The sequence below is a fragment of the Acinonyx jubatus genome, chromosome C2, assembly GCF_027475565.1.
Source record: "Acinonyx jubatus isolate Ajub_Pintada_27869175 chromosome C2, VMU_Ajub_asm_v1.0, whole genome shotgun sequence".
Lineage (NCBI taxonomy): Eukaryota > Metazoa > Chordata > Mammalia > Carnivora > Felidae > Acinonyx > Acinonyx jubatus.
The window spans coordinates 96,796,582-96,813,263 of NC_069384.1; the positions used below are offsets into that span (position 1 = coordinate 96,796,582).

Consider the following 16,682-nt stretch of genomic DNA (forward strand, 5'->3'; position numbering starts at 1 on the left):
GTTTATTTATTTATTTTGGGAGAGAGAGAGCATGAGCAGGGTAGGGATAGAGAAATCAGCACGGAGACTGACGCAGGACTTGAATCCACGAACTGCAAGATCATGACCTGAGCTGAAATCAAGAGTCGGAAGCTTAACCTACTGAGCCCCTAGCAGCTTATGTTTTTACAAGCTCTCCCGGTGATGGTGATGCCTGGCAAAATTTGAGAACTGCTGACATAGCACATGACTTGTCCTGTTATGCCCAGAATTCGTGATCCCCAAAGACCACCAGGGAGCCGAGTCTGATGCAAAAACAAAAGAGCCTTTATTCGAGCTAGCTCGAGCTCAATCCCCTACCTGCACCAATGCAGCGGTGAGATACCAGGGAGAGAGCGAGTTTCAAAAGCACAAAGGTTTTATAGGGGTCTAGGGGCAGTTGGTGAGGTAATGGCTGTGGCCTCAGCCGATTGGCTGGGGAAGGGTTGTGGCCTCGGCCAATTGGCTGGGGAAGGGTTGGAGTCCTGTTACGCAGGTCGCTGGGCATGTTTTGATCAGGAAGTTTGAATGGGTGAGCAGGAGGTTACTCAAGGGGAGGAGGCGCGGTCTGAGGTTTCTTCGATTTTCCCCGGAAAAGGGGTCATGTCTGGGACATAGTCACTCAAGGTGGAGAACACAGAACAAGATGGAGTCAGCTGGCGTAGGCCCGCCCTTTCAGTCCCATAGCAAGTGCTAAATATGTATTAGCTCACTTTTCTTAGGTGCTGAACCACCATGATGACAAAAGCACAGTTCCTACCTTTGCAGTGCTAACAATCAAACAAACATAAAATCACATCTCAAGCGAAGCACTTCCCATTTATCCTGTGAAGCAAAATGAAAACTTTTCCCATTGTCCGAGACTTTGCTTTAAGGCACAGGAATAAAAGACCTTTCCTTTCTGTCCTCTCATTGTGTGCATCTTAAATACAATGGCACAGCTCTGGTTTACATGTTAGCGAAATTAAAAAGTAGCTGCACATTCAAAATTTTAGAACGTTGTTGAACGGTGAAAACAAGATTCCATCCCGCAAAAGATGCAGTTTTCTGGCAGATAAAAGAAACTGGAGCTCTTCCAAAATGGCAGAATACACACTTTCAAGGGAACATAGCAAAAGAGTCCAACTAAAAAAATAAATGAAAGGGGGGCCTCAAGTTCCTTTTGGTCCCTTTGAATACAAGGACCATGGATTCATCGTGAACAGCTGTGTTTGCCGGCATCGCTGATCACTGCAGCTGTACCAGCTGAGTAACAGGAAGGTTACATTTTAAAAAGTTAACTTGGAAATGTGCTAGCTCCTTCTGAGGAATTAATGATACTCTACTTTTTTCCTGCCCTCCCCTAAAACCCACTGTCGTCAAGGTGCATTCAGGTCATTAAGCATCGGAGCCCTGAAAGAGCTGCCTGAAGTGACGAAACCAGCTTTTCTTTGGGACCCGGAGAAATATTTCAGGGAAGAGCCAAAGGAGGAGTGTTCCCAAATTCCAGAGCCTCCACTGCTCTCCGAAAGTAAGTCCTCAGCCACCACACCCCTCCATCATCTGTCCCCATTCAACTCAATCACTTCAAAAAACAAAGTAGGAAAGCGTGGAAGTAACATGTTTGCCTTGTAGGTTGCAGTGAAAGGAAGCGTGGTTTGACTGCTAAGATTTATAGCTCGGCCGTTGATCTGTGCTCTCAAAAAGGGCAGCCAACAGGCTGGAATACATAAAAAGTGTGTTTTTATTTTGTCAGTTTTCTGAAGTCAGTATGCCATGAATATGTATTTTGAGTCTGCCACGGATGAGAACCCCCTTCCCCAAATAATCTTCATTTTCAAAACTGATACCAGAGAAAGAGATATCCTAAGACCGCTTTCGAACCGGGTCTTTGACAATCTGGTTTTGTTCTTGGCATGTGGAACACTGTAAATAGAGGCTACTTAAAGTGCATTGTGTTCAAGACTTCCAGCTGCAGTGTTGGGCTAATATCATGAGAGGACAAGAAAGCTCAGCTTAGAAAATATAAGGGAGTAATCTCCGGAGATTCAGAAACAAGATGTGCAAAAGAAGGCTCTGATTTTCAGACTGTTACAGGCTTCCAAGTTCCTAAGGATTTGAAGAAGAGTTTCGGTGCAGAAATCCTCCCCGCATAGAGGGGCCTTTCGGGAGTGCAGCCGGCACAACCTGAATCTTAGTGAGGCACTCAGAAAACATATGGACCCGGCGGGGAACTCATTTAAAATAATTAATGAAGTGCACATTTCCAACTTGTCACAGTCAGATGATCAGAACTATACTCAAACAATCTGAGATCTGTGGTCTCTAAATTTTTCAAATCTTCTGGGATGAGGGTTCAACATCATCCCTGAGAAATAATCACCCTTTAGGAGGGAGGAGGTTTTTGTTGTTGTTGTTGTTGTTGTTGTTTTGTTTTGTTTTGTTTTTTATGTCCATGCTGGAGGAAGTTTAAGCTTCTTGTCTCTGCTTGGTTCCCTATGGAAAAGGAGAGCAGCTGGTCAACATTTTTTTTTTTTTAATTCTACTTGTAAGCAAGGGACAGTTGTCATTCCTCATTGCCATGGTTTCCAGTCTAATTGTTATCAGCTTCCTTTGCCTTTACTCCGAGTTTTTCTTTTCTAAACTTATAATCATTTATTTGGTCTCATGAGAGTCATCTAATGGCTTCTGCTCATTTCTTTTAAAACCATGAATCCATAAACTTTAGGGCTCTAAATAGCCATTTGTGCATCTGACGGAGCTTTCAATCTATCATCCTGCCTTTTTCCCCCCAGGATGATTCATCTTTTACAAATAAATATGGGGAGCATTTATCTTGTCCTTCTGAGTCACAGACAGATGAGAATCTGAGGAACAGACAGTAAGAAAAGATCCCCAGAGCCAGGACAAAGTGTAAAGACAGTAGAGACATAGAACATGAACACGGGAAGAAACGAAGAGAGAGCGAGGGATCAGAAAGGGAAATAGAAGACAGAGAGTATGCAGATGCTGGGGGACAAGAAAGTGGGAGAGGGCAGCAGTGAGGGCAGCAAACACCTGTCCTCAGCAATGCGAGGTCCTGTTCCTGTGAGGAACCTTGTACATTCTGCAGCAGGCAGAATTCTCCTATGGGCAGGTGGATGTACGTGTGGGGAGCGGGGGGCGGGGAGGGGGGCGGATAGATGGCTGGATGGACATACCTAAAATACTCTAGTAAGTTTTCAAAGAAAATTTTTTCTCCTGGATTTCACAACATAAATTTTTTTCCTGTAATTTCCACCGTTTTTTTTAAAGATCTTTTCATCCCTCTTTTTTATTTTCTTCTTCAGCTTTTCATCCTTTGCTCTCTTTTCAGTATTTCCACTTATTTGCCTTCCCTATGAGTGAATTTTTTTTTTTAAGTTCCATCAACTAAAGGGAGAGGCAGATGCAGACTTTGAGGACAACAGAATGCATGACTTGTGACACCATATTCTGTGGAAGCATCCAGGGTGAAGCCAGATTAACTGTGGGGGCATAGGAAGGAATGCAGAGAGGTGGTCACATCTGAGCTGGGACTTAGGGGAAGCAGGAGTCCAAAGGGTGAAGGAGGAGAAGGGCAGGTCAAGATGAAGGAAACAATGTAAGGAAATTCATCAGGGATGAAGTAGGGCAGAAGTCCACATGATCCTAGGTTGACTGCATTGGGTGACTTCAGATAGTGATACGTTGAGTTTGACACACATGAGTAGAGTTGAGTTTCGAATGTGTTGAATTTGAGGGGTACCTGGGTGGCTTAGTCAGTTAAGCGTCTGACTTGGGCCCAGGTGATGATCTCGTGGTTTGTGGGTTCGAATCCCGCATCGGGCTCTGTGCTGACAGCTCAGAGACTGAAGCCTGCTTCAGATTCTGTGTCTTCCTCTCTGCCTGTCCCCCACTCATGCTCTGTCTCTTTCTCTGTCTCTCAAAAACAAATAAACATTAAAAAAAAAAAAAGAAGGTGTTGAGTTTAAGCTACTGGTATGCTATTTAGAAATAAAGTTCTTGGGGCACCTAGGTGGCTCAGTCAGTTAAGCATCTGACTTCAGCTTAGGTCATGATCTCGCAGTCCATGAGTTCGAGCCCCGTGTCGGGCTCTGTGCTGACAGCTCAGAGCCTGGAGCCTGTTTCAGATCGTGTCTCCCTCTCTCTCTGCCCCTCCCCTGCTCATGCTCTGTCTCTCTCTGTCTCAAAAATAAATAAAAACATTTAATTTTTTTTAAAATAAAGTTGTTGAGGATGATGGAGGATTGTAACATGCTTTGTATAATATTATAGAGTCTTCAACTAGCAGGTATAGAGATAATGTTTGTTCATTTGTGTGTGTAGCCTTTTCTGTGGTAGATATTGAATGCCTTCTCTGTGCTGGCCTCTGTGCTAGAGGCTGGAGATAGAGTCAACCTGTAGAGGCCCAGCCTTCAATGATCTTGAAGACTAGTTGTCAAAATAGATAAGGAAACAAATAATTGTGTGTTTTTTTTTTCAACGTTTATTTGTTTTTGGGACGGAGAGAGACAGAGCATGAACGGGGGAGGGGCAGAGAGAGAGGGAGACACAGAATCGGAAACAGGCTCCAGGCTCCGAGCCATCAGCCCAGAGCCTGACGCGGGGCTCGAACTCACGGACCGCGAGATCGTGACCTGGCTGCAGTCGGACGTTTAACCGACTGCGCCACCCAGGTGCCCCCAAATAATTGTGTTTTATACCAAGGACTATGACAGAAATATGCACTGGCCAGTGTGAGACCACATGGAGATTCATAGATGGTTCTTTTTTTTTTTTTTTTTTTTTTTTTGAGAAACTTGATTATGTTGAGCTTGATACTAAAAGTCAAGTTGCTATTAGATTAGTCAGGTAGGGAAAAAAAGGGGATGATATTTCTGGCAAAGGAGCAGCACATGCAAATGTAAGGTGGTGGGAGTGACATGGGTTGCTGCGGAAGCTACACATAGTCCCAAATGTCTGGGGGCTACACATAGTCCCAAATGGTTCTAGAAGGAGCATGGCAAGAATTAAGGCTAGATAGGTAAATAGGGCCAGATTCTGGAGTATCTAGTGTGCTGTGCTAAAGACCTTGGCATTTATTTTATCAGAAACGAGGACTCATTAGAATGTTTCAGTCAAATATTTTGAATTATTCCATTTTATCTCTACTATTAATTCTTCTGTTTTTATATCTCTTTGTATTATTCTTTTAGTGATTACTCAGAAGATTGCAATACTCTTTTCTGTGTCCTTTATCCCTCTTATGATAGCAGGCTCCCACCTGAGATTATATTCCTTCCATCTGAAGAATGTCCTGCAGTATTTCTTATAATGTGAGTCTGCTGGGGAGTCATTTTATGTGTCTTAAAAAGGCATTTATTTTATTTTGACTTCAGAAGGATATTTTCACTGGGTTTAAAACTCTAAATACCAGTGATTTTTTTAATTCTGTTCAGCTCTTTAAAGATAGCATCTCATTGTTTCCTTGCTCCCATAATTCCTGATTAAAATTGTTTTTAATATAATTGTGGCTCCTGGGGCTACTGAGTGGCTCAGTCGGTTAAGCGTCCGACTTCGGCTCAGGTCATGATCTCATGGTTCGTGAGTTCGAGCCCCGTGTCAGACTCTGGGCTGACAGCTCAGAGCCTGGAGCCTGTTTCAGATTCTGTGTCTCCCTCTGTCTGCCCCTCTGCTGCTTGCACTCTGTCTCTCGCATTGTCTGAAACATAAATAAACATTAAAAAAAATTTTTTTTAATTATGATTGTGGCTCCTTTGAGTGTAATATCTTTTTTTTTTAACCTGGCTTCTTTAAAGATTTTTCTCTTTACCCTCAGTTTTCAGAAGTTTTATCATGATGGATATAAATATGCTTTTCTCACTATATTGCTTGGTGTTGATAGGAACTCTTGAATAAATCTTTCTTCAAGTTTGGACAATTCTTGGCCATTATCTTTTTATTATAATTTCTTTCCAATTCTCACTCTCCTGTCCTTCTGGGATTGCATTTCTGTACATGTTAAACACTCCTTACATCATAAATGTTTCTTACATTCTTCTCTTCTTTCCATTTGATTTTCCTCTCTGAGCTTTATTTTGGGTACTTTATATTGACTTGTATTTGCATTACTAACCCTGTCCTTCACCAGTCTGCTGTTAAACTCATGTGATCAGGCCCCAATTTCAGATTTTACATACATATATTTTTTAGTTCTTCCCAATTGAAATTATTCACATTTTCATCCATTTTGTCCAAACTTTATCTCTTTTTCTTTAACATATTTATAATAGTAATTTTAAAGTCTGGGCCTGCTAACCTCAATATCTGGATGATCTTGGGGTCTGCTTCTAATGTCTATTTTTCCTTCTTTGTTATTGGTCACATTTTCCTTCTTCTTTGCAATCTAGTAATTTTGCATAATTTTAAATTGTATGACAGGAATTATGTGTAAAATATCTATAGATGCTGAAATTAATGTTATTTTCTCCCAGAGGTAGTTGACCCTTTCCTTAATTGGGCAGAGAACATGAAGGGTACATCATGTTGATTCAGTTACAAATTGAGCTTGGTCAGTGCTTGGTTACAGTCGACTTAGTCTACTTCTGATTTCAAATGTCTGTCTGTTTTAAGCCTCTCCTTTTATTGATATATTGTCTCCTAAGTGCTGCAAGATTACAGGACACATTCCTCTCCAGTCCCATCCACAGTCTCCATCACCCTAGCACTTAAAAAATAGGGAACTTATAGGGAACTGACTATTGTGGAATTTCTCTAGATTCCAATATGTCAAACCTTAACCCACATTGTCATCAAAACTCGTCTCTTTGTTATTGACAATCCTGTTTCTTAGCGATGCCCAGATGTGATAAATCCATAAAGAAGAAAATATTTGGCAATTTTAGCCCATCTAAGAGGGATTCTACTGCCTCTGGAATTTTAATTTGATAATCTTTGCTTCCGTCGCCCTCTGATAGCTTTGAAAATATTATTTCTGTAATTTACCTGTTTTTGTTGTTCTGTCTGGTGAAATGAAAAGGATGACCTACCACTAGCTATTAAACCTCTTCAGAAAAAAAGATTTCTGCTGAAATGTTTAAAACAGGAAAGTGACACGACCGGGTACGCATTTTACAACGCTTTCTGGAAACTGTAGTAGATGCATTATAATGGAGTTAGACTGAAGGCAGCATATTAGAGCAGTAGGAGCTTATTGTTTGTAGCCAGCTATCTGCTTTTGAATCTTTAGTTTGCCTTTCACTAGTTGTTTATATCCGGATAAATTACACAATCTACCAAGTCTCAGTTTTCACGTGTATAAAATGGGGCTAATCATACCTGATTTTGAAGTGGTGTGGGCTAACTTCAGCACAATGGCTAGCATATATGCTGCATTCATTAAATGGTATCTGTTATTATTTTGAAGCCATGGAGATCCTAGAAAGGAAGTAACTAATTTGAGACATGCTAAGGAGATTGAACTTAAAGGTTCAATGACGATAGGTAAGCACATGAATGACTTTCAGATTTCTAGCTTGGATAACTATGTCCGAGAGAGAGAGAGAGAGAGAGAGAGAGAGAGAGAGAGAGAGAGAGACTATTATTGAGAGAGGAAATACAGGAGGAGAAGATGGTTTAGAGTCAGTTTTCAAAATATGTTGTGATGGAGGTGGCTGGGACATGAACTGAAAAAAGCTAATATGTTTCCAAGAAACTGACTATAGTAGGAAAGAAATACAGAGACGTAGCTGAAAAGCAAGTACAGGCAAGTTTCAACATTCCTTTTATATTTAAGTTCATTTTCTTTTTCTGGTTGTAGATATAATCATGGGTATTATAGAAAATTGGCTAGTAGGAAGTAAAGAGAACTCTAAAGAACTTGGGAATAGCAGATCTAAAGAACAGCCACTCCCCCCTCAAGCCTGAGATAGACCAAGGAAGATGCCCATCCAAGCTAGGGCTGATACTTAGACCTTGTTTGAGAAGGCTTCTTTGTGTCACTGGATAGCAAGGTGGCAGAGCTGTCGCAGGTAGGACACGGCAAAAAATCTCCCAGGGTGGCCATGGGAAACCATCCACGGGGAGGTGCTGCACCTCAGAACTCACTGCAAAGCCACCAAAGGAGTGCAGGGGAGGCTGTTCACAGGGAGAAGTCACAGTGGTGGACCTCTGCTCACCTCTTGGGGTGTTACGGAAAGCCATTCACCGGGTGGTGCCAGATGGGTGGCACTCTGCTGCAAAGCTTACCTGAAGGGTGACAAGGAAAGCTGCTGATTCTGGGCTCTGGAGAAGTCAGCCATGCCTGCATCATAGGAGTCTGGAGGGGAAAAGCCACTGTGGGGCTTGGTACTGGGGGAGTCCATACTATAGGAGTCTAGCGCTGGAGAAAGTGCCCTGCAGGAGTATGGTGACAGGAGCACCCACTTGTAAGAGAAATCCACTTCTCCTCCAGTGTCCTGCTGGCATCCCCTCATGATAGGGAGCAACATCACACCAGCTGGCAAAAGAAATACTTATAGGGCTCCAGTCCATTATCTCAAAGCAAGCAGTGAAGAGTGGACTTGGAACTGAGGGCAATCCATTGGTAACTGGCCTATTATCATTTTACCTCTGTTTCTGTGCTTTCTCCCCCACACCTGGCCCTTTACGTTATTTTCTATCTTTTGAAATTACAGTCATCATTCCTATGAAGTTATAAGGTGTTGGTGGCTATGGTTGTCTTTTGGGAGAATTTCCATTTATAAAGGGAATCAAACTTGGGAGACTCGAAGCAATAATGGTCTAAAGGCAAAATTTTGAGCATACATTTGGCTTCAAACCAAGACTCTATCACTTGCTAGCTTTATGACTTTGAACAGGTCAATTAAACTCTCTGTGCCTTAGTTTCTTCAAGTGAAAATGGCATCATATTAGTTACCATCCTCATGTTGCTGTGAACAGTAAGTGAAATAATTCAGGTGAAGCCTTTAGCATAGGGCCTGACACCTACTGGGAATTTGACACATGTTCTTTATTGATAATATTGGGTTGTCATTGTCCCATTGTTATTACACTAGACATCTCTAAGTCCCTATTTTCTTTATGCAGAATCTGTGGCACGGACTCTCTGGGCCCTACGTAAGCAGTGGCCATGTTATTTAGTTGTTCGTGTTGTTAATATTTCTAGGTGTCCTCTCCCTTGTTCAAATGGTGTTCAAATCATATTCCCAGGGCAGCTTATTCATATGCTGATTTCTAAAATCAACCACTTTACTATAATAGTACCTATTTTTATCACTTTCATTTAAAATTGTTCTTCTTTTCAGGAGGATGCTGCTGAATTAAAAAAAAAAAGTTACAATAAAAGAGCACTTAAAAAGAATCTCAATTACCGATGTATCCCCCCTCCACAATTTCATTACAATGGTCTGCCTTAAATCTTTGTGCTGCATTTTCCACACACGCCTGCCATCCCCGTAATTACAGTGTGTGGAAGGTTATTTGGCAATTGTATGATGAGGGGCATTTTGCCAGACTTACTATCAATATTCTAAACTACCACTTTGGAACTCGGGACAGTTTTCAAACACTTCATAATCTCCTGGTGACTTTTTTAGTCGTGCCTACTGGGTTTTTAATGTCCTGTTGTATTCTCTTTCTTTCCCTTTCAAGTTGAAACATCTTTCATACTCTCTCTTTAGCTTCCAAGCTCTTCCCTGTGGGTTCTCAAACAGCTTGAAACCCCTCTTTGATATGCCTTATTCAAAAACCTAGAAGTGACTTGGAAATGTCTCTGGGCCAGGTTTCACCAATAAATTCCCTAGAACCCATTTATACTGTATCTGTAAAATCTTTAAATTTTTCAATGTAGAGAGGATGCTCCATTGGCGATACCTCAGGTGAATTGTTGTTCTTGTTGTTGTTGTTTTGGCAAAGACAAAATGAACAGGACAATTAAAGAGATGATTTTATTGCAAGCTATTGCATAGGGAGAATATTTGTTAAAAGGAGTGTCTCAAAGGAAAGGAAAGGGGCCTGACCTGTTACAGAGACAGGTTAGTGAATCCATGAGTCTTACTAGACTTCTGGGGACAGGCACAGAGGGTCTTATCTCGCAGTAGGAGAGCAGAGTCCTCCTTTACTGTTATTTGTCTCCCAAACACAAAATAGTAGAGGAGTTTCTTAACTGTCTCTGCTTTCCGGGAAGGAGTACAGGGCTCAGGTAAAGTTCAATACTGTCAGTCCCTCTCTTTTGTTTAAGAGGAAGGAATAGGGGCGCCTGGGTGGCTCAGTCGGCTGAGCGTCTGACTTCGGCTCAGGTCATGATCTTGTGGTCTGTGAGTTCCAGCCCCGCGTCGGGCTCTGTGCTGACAGCCCAGAGCCTGGAGCCTGCTTCAGATTCTGTGTCTCCCTCTCTCTCTGCTCCTCCCCCGCTCATGCTCTGTCTCTCTCTCAGAAATAAACAAACATTAAAAAAAAAATTAAAAAAAAAAAAGAGGAAGAAATATCTCTCATCATGGAGCAACCCAGAGGTTGCTCCTAGAGGCACAAAGCATGGTCTCAGAAGTGGTCCCTCAGGGATTCTCATTGGTGTTGCTCCTGCAAAACCAGTTGAACCATATGTTGCGAGTTGGTGACAAAGGTCAGTTGTTCTGGATCCTGAAGAGATCCTGAGAGAAAAGCACAGTGGCAGGCAGCATAGAGTCTAGATAGGGATTTGGGCTGTCGGGTTTTAGTTCTCAGTTTTAGTCGGGTGTGAGAAGAACTGGGAAAGTTCATTTGGAGTATTGTAGTCAGATACTGAAGGGAACTGGAAAATTTGAAAATCTGTAAGAACTGACAATTTGTGCATGTTAACAGTCTCCAGTCCAATCTGCAGGTAGATTCCAAAACGTGTTTCCAAAGCAGGAGAGGAAGTCAATTAGAACTCTACCAGAGGGGGCGCCTGGGTGGGTCAGTTAAGTGTCCGGCTCTCTTGATTCTGGCTCAGGTCATGATCTCATGATTGTGAGATTAAAACCTGCATCAGGATCTGTGCTGACGGTACAGAGTCTGCTTGGGATTCTCTCTCTCCTTCTCTCTCTTGCCTCTCTCCTGCTTGTGTGCATGCATGCTATTTCATGATCTCTCTCTCTCCCTCTCTCAAAATAAATAAATAAACATGAAAAAAAAATTCTACCAGATGAGACAGAATTTGTGTATCCATTGGCAGGATAACCTGCAATTTACAAAGAGGGACAAAATAGCTCAACAGTGGTGAACTCAGCAGCCAGACTCTGACAGCTCGGAAGGGTGTAGTAGAGGCAATGTGTGGTTTTCCATTGCAACACAAAATTCTCTGCATCGTTCTTAAACTATAGGGTGAAAGTACACACACAGGCTTTTAGTAAAATCTAATTTACTATGTTTTTGCTTTAGAATATAATCTTACATCTAGTACCAATAAAGAAAAAAATCACTGATATTGTGAGAAATTTCTCACTGGAACAAATAATTAAAATACAAAAAGGAAGCATGAAAGCATGTAGAGATATATTCACTTTAAGTAAGAAATGAGAGACCGTTATGTGTGATGCACCTCAGGAAATTTTAAATAACTAAAGAATGGGCATAAAACAGACATCTTAGAAGTGGAATTCCTTCTTATCATTTTATATCTTTATATGATAGCGCTAAATTATCTTGAAAGTCAAACAGACACACACACACACTCACACACACACCAAAATTTGGGTCCTACAAGACAGACATTGTTAATATGTGAAAAGCATCTGTTAAAAGGTTCAACAGATGCCCCACATATATCATCAGGGAAATACAAAGTGAAACAACAATGAGATACCACTCCTCACCTGTGAGAATGGCCCAAATCTAGAACATTGACACCGTCAGATGCTGACGAGGGCATGGAGCAACAGGAAACTTTATTCATTGCTGGTGGGAATGCAAAATGGTACAGCCACTTTGGAAGACAGTTGGCAGTTTCTTACCAAAGGAAGCATACTCTTACCATTTAATCCAATAATCATGCTCCTTGGTATTTAGCCAAAGGAGGTGAAAACTTACATACACACAAAAGCCTGCACATGGGTGTTTAAAGCAACTTTATTCATAATTGCCCAAACTTGGAGGCAACTAAGATGTTTTTCACTAAGTAAATGTCTAAATAAATTGAGGTACACCCAGATAATCGAATATTATTCAGCACTAAAAAGAAATGAGCTATTAAACCATGAAAAGACACGGAGGAATCTTAAATGAATGTTACTAAGTGAAAGAAGCCAATCTGAAAAGGTACATACGATGATTCCAACTACATGACATTCTGGGAAAGGCAAAACTATGGTAAAAAGATGAGTGGTTTCCAGAGAAGGGGAGATAAGACGAATGGGAGCAGAGGGTTTTCTAGGGCAGTGAAAATACTCTGTATGACATTATAGTGAGGGATATAGGTTATTACTCTTTTTTCCAAACCTATATAATGTACACCACAAATAGTGAACCCTTAGGTAAACTATGTACTTTGGGTGATTATGATGAGCCAACGTAGATTCATTCTCGGGGAAACATGTACCATTCTGGTGAGTGATGTTGGTAAAGGGGGAGGCTATTCATGTATGGAGGCAGGGGATATATGGGAAATCTTTGTACCTTCTTTTCAATTTTGTTTTAAACCTAAAACTGCTCTTGGAAAATTGAGACTTTATCCCTATGTAAACTAAAGTTCAAATACATTAAAATCTGAAATAAAAAAAAATTGAGTCTTAAAAAAAAGTTCAACAGGTCCTGAACCACAGTCATTTAAGCATTATATGAAGACTGTTAAAGCATTTAGACCAATCCTCACCACCTTGCCAACAACGTTTTGCTTTGGTACCATATTGTTATTCAATGATGGCTGAAGTTGAGTGACAGCGTGGCTATACTGATCTAGAGTCTATATTCGGGAATTAGAAACTTGGTCAGCAGATAATAGCATGGGCACAACCTGGAATCATGCTAGAAATGTAGCAGCACAGGCCCCAGCTCAGCTCTATTGAATCAGAATCTGCATTTTAACAAGATTTTTAGGTGATTCTCATGCACATCAAAGTTTGAGAAGTAGTTATCTAGAGGACTTAGAATAGGATGCAGGATGTGAATTAGAAGGTTTTCAGAATACTGTATATTCATCAACAAACAACAGCTGGTAATTGCAGTGCTATGTTTAGATCGCCATCAAGTCCTTTCTTGCCAGGATGCTTTTGTGAGCTTTGCCATTATTGCTTTCTAATATGGTTGGTTGCCAATCAGGGGACAAGGGAAGGATCAGACGATAAAAGATTAACTTTGCTTTATTACGTTCACTGAATCCTTTCATTTTATTGGAAATGTTTTAATAGCTTCATGACCACCACATCTTTCATTTTCATGACCTTTTTTTTTTTTTTTTTTAACTATGGAACGCTTCACGAATTTGCGTGTCATCCTTGCGCAGGGGGCATTCTAATCTTCTCTGTATCGTTCCGATTTTAGCATATGTGCTGCCGAAGCGAGCACTCATTTTCATGACGTTTAAAACACCTTTTGGGTATCATTATAACCAACCTTGTTGGACAGCCACCTATAAAATGAAGGGGTGAAGGTATAAATGTCACATTTTCCCAGGTAGGAAATGGTAAATGTAAATGGTTACCCATAACATTAGATATTGATTTTTAAAAGCAGGGGCTGTGGTAAGTGGATGGATACATGGATACATGACATGGAGATCCACCTTTCTCAGGTCTGTAGAATGCAAGAATTCCAAAGTTTGAGAAGTGAGCCCCACCCTTTGCATTCCTGGAGGTATCTTCATTCATTTGTTCATTTAATATATATATATATATATATATATATATATATATATATATATATATTTATTTATTTATTTATTATTTATTCATTTAAATTTGTTCATTTAGTTATATACACACACACACACATTTAATATTTCCATGTACCAGACACAATGCTGGGTACTATGAATATATGAGGTATAAAGGCAGACAAGATCTTTGCTTTTGTTGACTTTACCACCTAGGGGAAAGACAGACAATAAATAAGTAAATATAAGAAGATAAGATTGGATAACGATATTGTAAGAGGTAAGAGTCATGAGGAAAGCACAATAATGTGATAAGACATGACTAGGGGGCATCAGCAAAGGTTCCTCTGATTTTTTAGCTGAATCCTGAAAGAAAGCACTCCCACTAAATATTAGGGGTAGAATTTTCCAAGGAAATTATCCAGAAGTGTAAAACTATTGAGTTGGGAACAGGGTTGACATGTTCTGGGGGCAGAAAGAAAGTCGCTGTTGCTGGGGTAGTGTGAGAGAGATGGAGACTGGTACAAAATGAGATTGAAGAGGCTAGGGATCCGGTCATGTCGGGACATGTAGCTTGCACAAGGAATTTGGATTTAGGTGTGAACGGAAGCCTTTAGAGGCTAATGTACATTAACCGTTACTAGCCCTTCTAAACCAAATACTCTTCAAGATTCAAAGTAATTTGTTGAGGGCAAGAAGTGGGAGACTTGAGGTCCCATATAATACCTATTGTATTATTGAGATATTGAGAGTGCTTTAAGATCAGCTATATATTTGAATAAACACAAATTTTCTTCACATGGAATATCCCAACAGACTCTAGTCACAAACCATCAGAATCTTGACAAACCAGTCTGTTTGTCTCAATAGGAACACCTGCCCTTCACAATTGTCCTATAGTACACAATGTCCTTTATGGCAAGTGTACCAGTCAGGTTTCAGGGAAGCAGAACCAGCAGGACCATATACTGAAATTTATGACAAGGAATTGGCCTATGGGACTGTGGGGGCTGATTTGGTTTGAGCAAACCCAAAATGAGTAGTTCTGAGTGAGAAAGGGAAGATCATGGGCAGAGTGGGCACAGGTTAAAGCTGTTGTCCACAGGCAGCCAGGAAAGGTGAGTTTGAAACTCCATGGATACGGGAAGAAACTCTTGTCCATTGGTAGAATTTTTTCCCTGTCTTCGGGGAGCCCCAGCCTTGCTTTTAAGGCCTTCCAGCTGATTAAATCTGGCTCACCCAGATTATCCTGGATAATCTCTTTTACTTAAAGTCCATTGATTAGGGACTTTAATTATATCTGCAAAATCCCTTCAGAGAAACACCTAGATTAATGTTTGATTGAATAACTGGGAGCTTTAGCCTTGCCAGTTAATACTTCATGAAAACAAGTTATCACAGCAAGGTTAAAGGCATTCTTTTATAATCTTAAATAAGTTCAATAAATGGTTAATGGTCTCTTAGATACATCACACATTCCATTGCAGACTCCCTCACATCATCATATGAAAACATTGTGCCATAAACCTAGCAGATGTTGTTACTTTGAATACTAAGATGAATTGATTACCATTATCCATTTAGAAGGTGTTAGGTTAATGACATCATTTTTGCCAAATAAAAGAGTTTGCCAGTGAAGCCAAGAAGTTTTAATAGGCCTCATATGCAAACACCCTTGTGAGTATTAATAGTTGCTGGAAGTTTTATTGTTCCCGGTTCCAGGAAGCCCCACTTGCAAGCAGGAATCATTTCCGGGTAAGCATTTCTGGTGCGTTTCCTAAGAGAAATCTCAGAATAAAAGGACCCAACTCTACAAAACTTTAATAGTTTGTTGAGATTTATTTTCTCATCCCAAATAAATAGCTAGTTTTATGAATAATTATATATTTGTAACTTTATATTTTTTCTTTAAGAAAGCCCCCCCCAACTTGTAAGCTTTGGGCCCAGGAAACGAGGATCCACACTTGCATATGAATTTTTTTTTTTTTATTTTTTAACGTTTATTTATTTTTGAGACAGAGAGAGACAGAGCGTGAACAGGGGAATGGCAGAGAGAGAGGGAGACACAGAATCTGAAACAGGCTCCAGGCTCTGAGCTGTCAGCACAGAGCCTGACGCGGGGCTCGAACTCACAGACTGTGAGATCATGACCTGAGCCGAAGTCAGACGCTTAACCGACTGAGCCACCCAGGCGCCCCTGCATATGAATTTTTTATCACCTTTTTTTTAACTAAACTAAAAATGACTTACTTGGGCAAGATTTTCTCTCAAGGCCCTATCAGTTAGTTATTGGTATAACTGTCCCGAAACCCAGTCAATTATGTAGAAATTCCTCATCTAGTTGAGAGACAAATCTCAATAAAACAGCGAGAGTTTATTTCAAAAGGAAATTTCTGGCTTTCATAGTGGATTTCAGGAGAGCTCTAAGGCATTCAGAATGTCTCATGATTCTCAAATGCTAATCTGCAGGCATACAGGGCAGAATCAATGGCTAATATACAGAAATCCATGTATCTTACACTGCTGGGATTAGACAAATGGAAAGTATTTTCATTTGTAGCTTGCTTAAGAGATAGTCCAGGTTTATTCATTTTTGTGCTATTGCTAAAAACCAAAATATACACGGTCAAATATTAGAACATAAGAAAAATTATTCAGTGAGAAATCTCCCTCTCCTCTATCACACTGGTTTGTTCAGTTTCCGGTATCACTTATTTCTGGAATCCACTAATATGAGTTTCTTTTTTTTTTTAATTTAATTTTATTTTTTAAAATTTACATCCAAATTAGTTAGCATATAGTGCAACAATGATTTCAGGAGTAGATTCCTACTGCCCCTTACCCATTTAGCCGCCCCCCC

General features: G+C 40.5%; 1 protein-coding gene and 1 non-coding gene across 2 annotated transcripts in view; one reads left to right on the forward strand and one right to left on the reverse strand.

The window, feature by feature from the left end:
- Positions 1 to 16,682, forward strand: part of WDR49 (WD repeat domain 49) — a 140,202-nt gene that overhangs the window by 117,254 nt on the left and 6,266 nt on the right. Inside the window, exon 17 of the mRNA XM_027061483.2 lies at positions 1,382 to 1,528. Within this exon, the coding sequence (XP_026917284.2) occupies positions 1,382 to 1,528 (147 nt within the window). The remainder of the gene's footprint in view (positions 1 to 1,381; positions 1,529 to 16,682) is intronic.
- LOC113600062 (U6 spliceosomal RNA) lies at positions 13,409 to 13,515 on the reverse strand. The gene has a single exon (XR_003421030.1). It is a non-coding gene; the product is annotated as a U6 spliceosomal RNA (small nuclear RNA).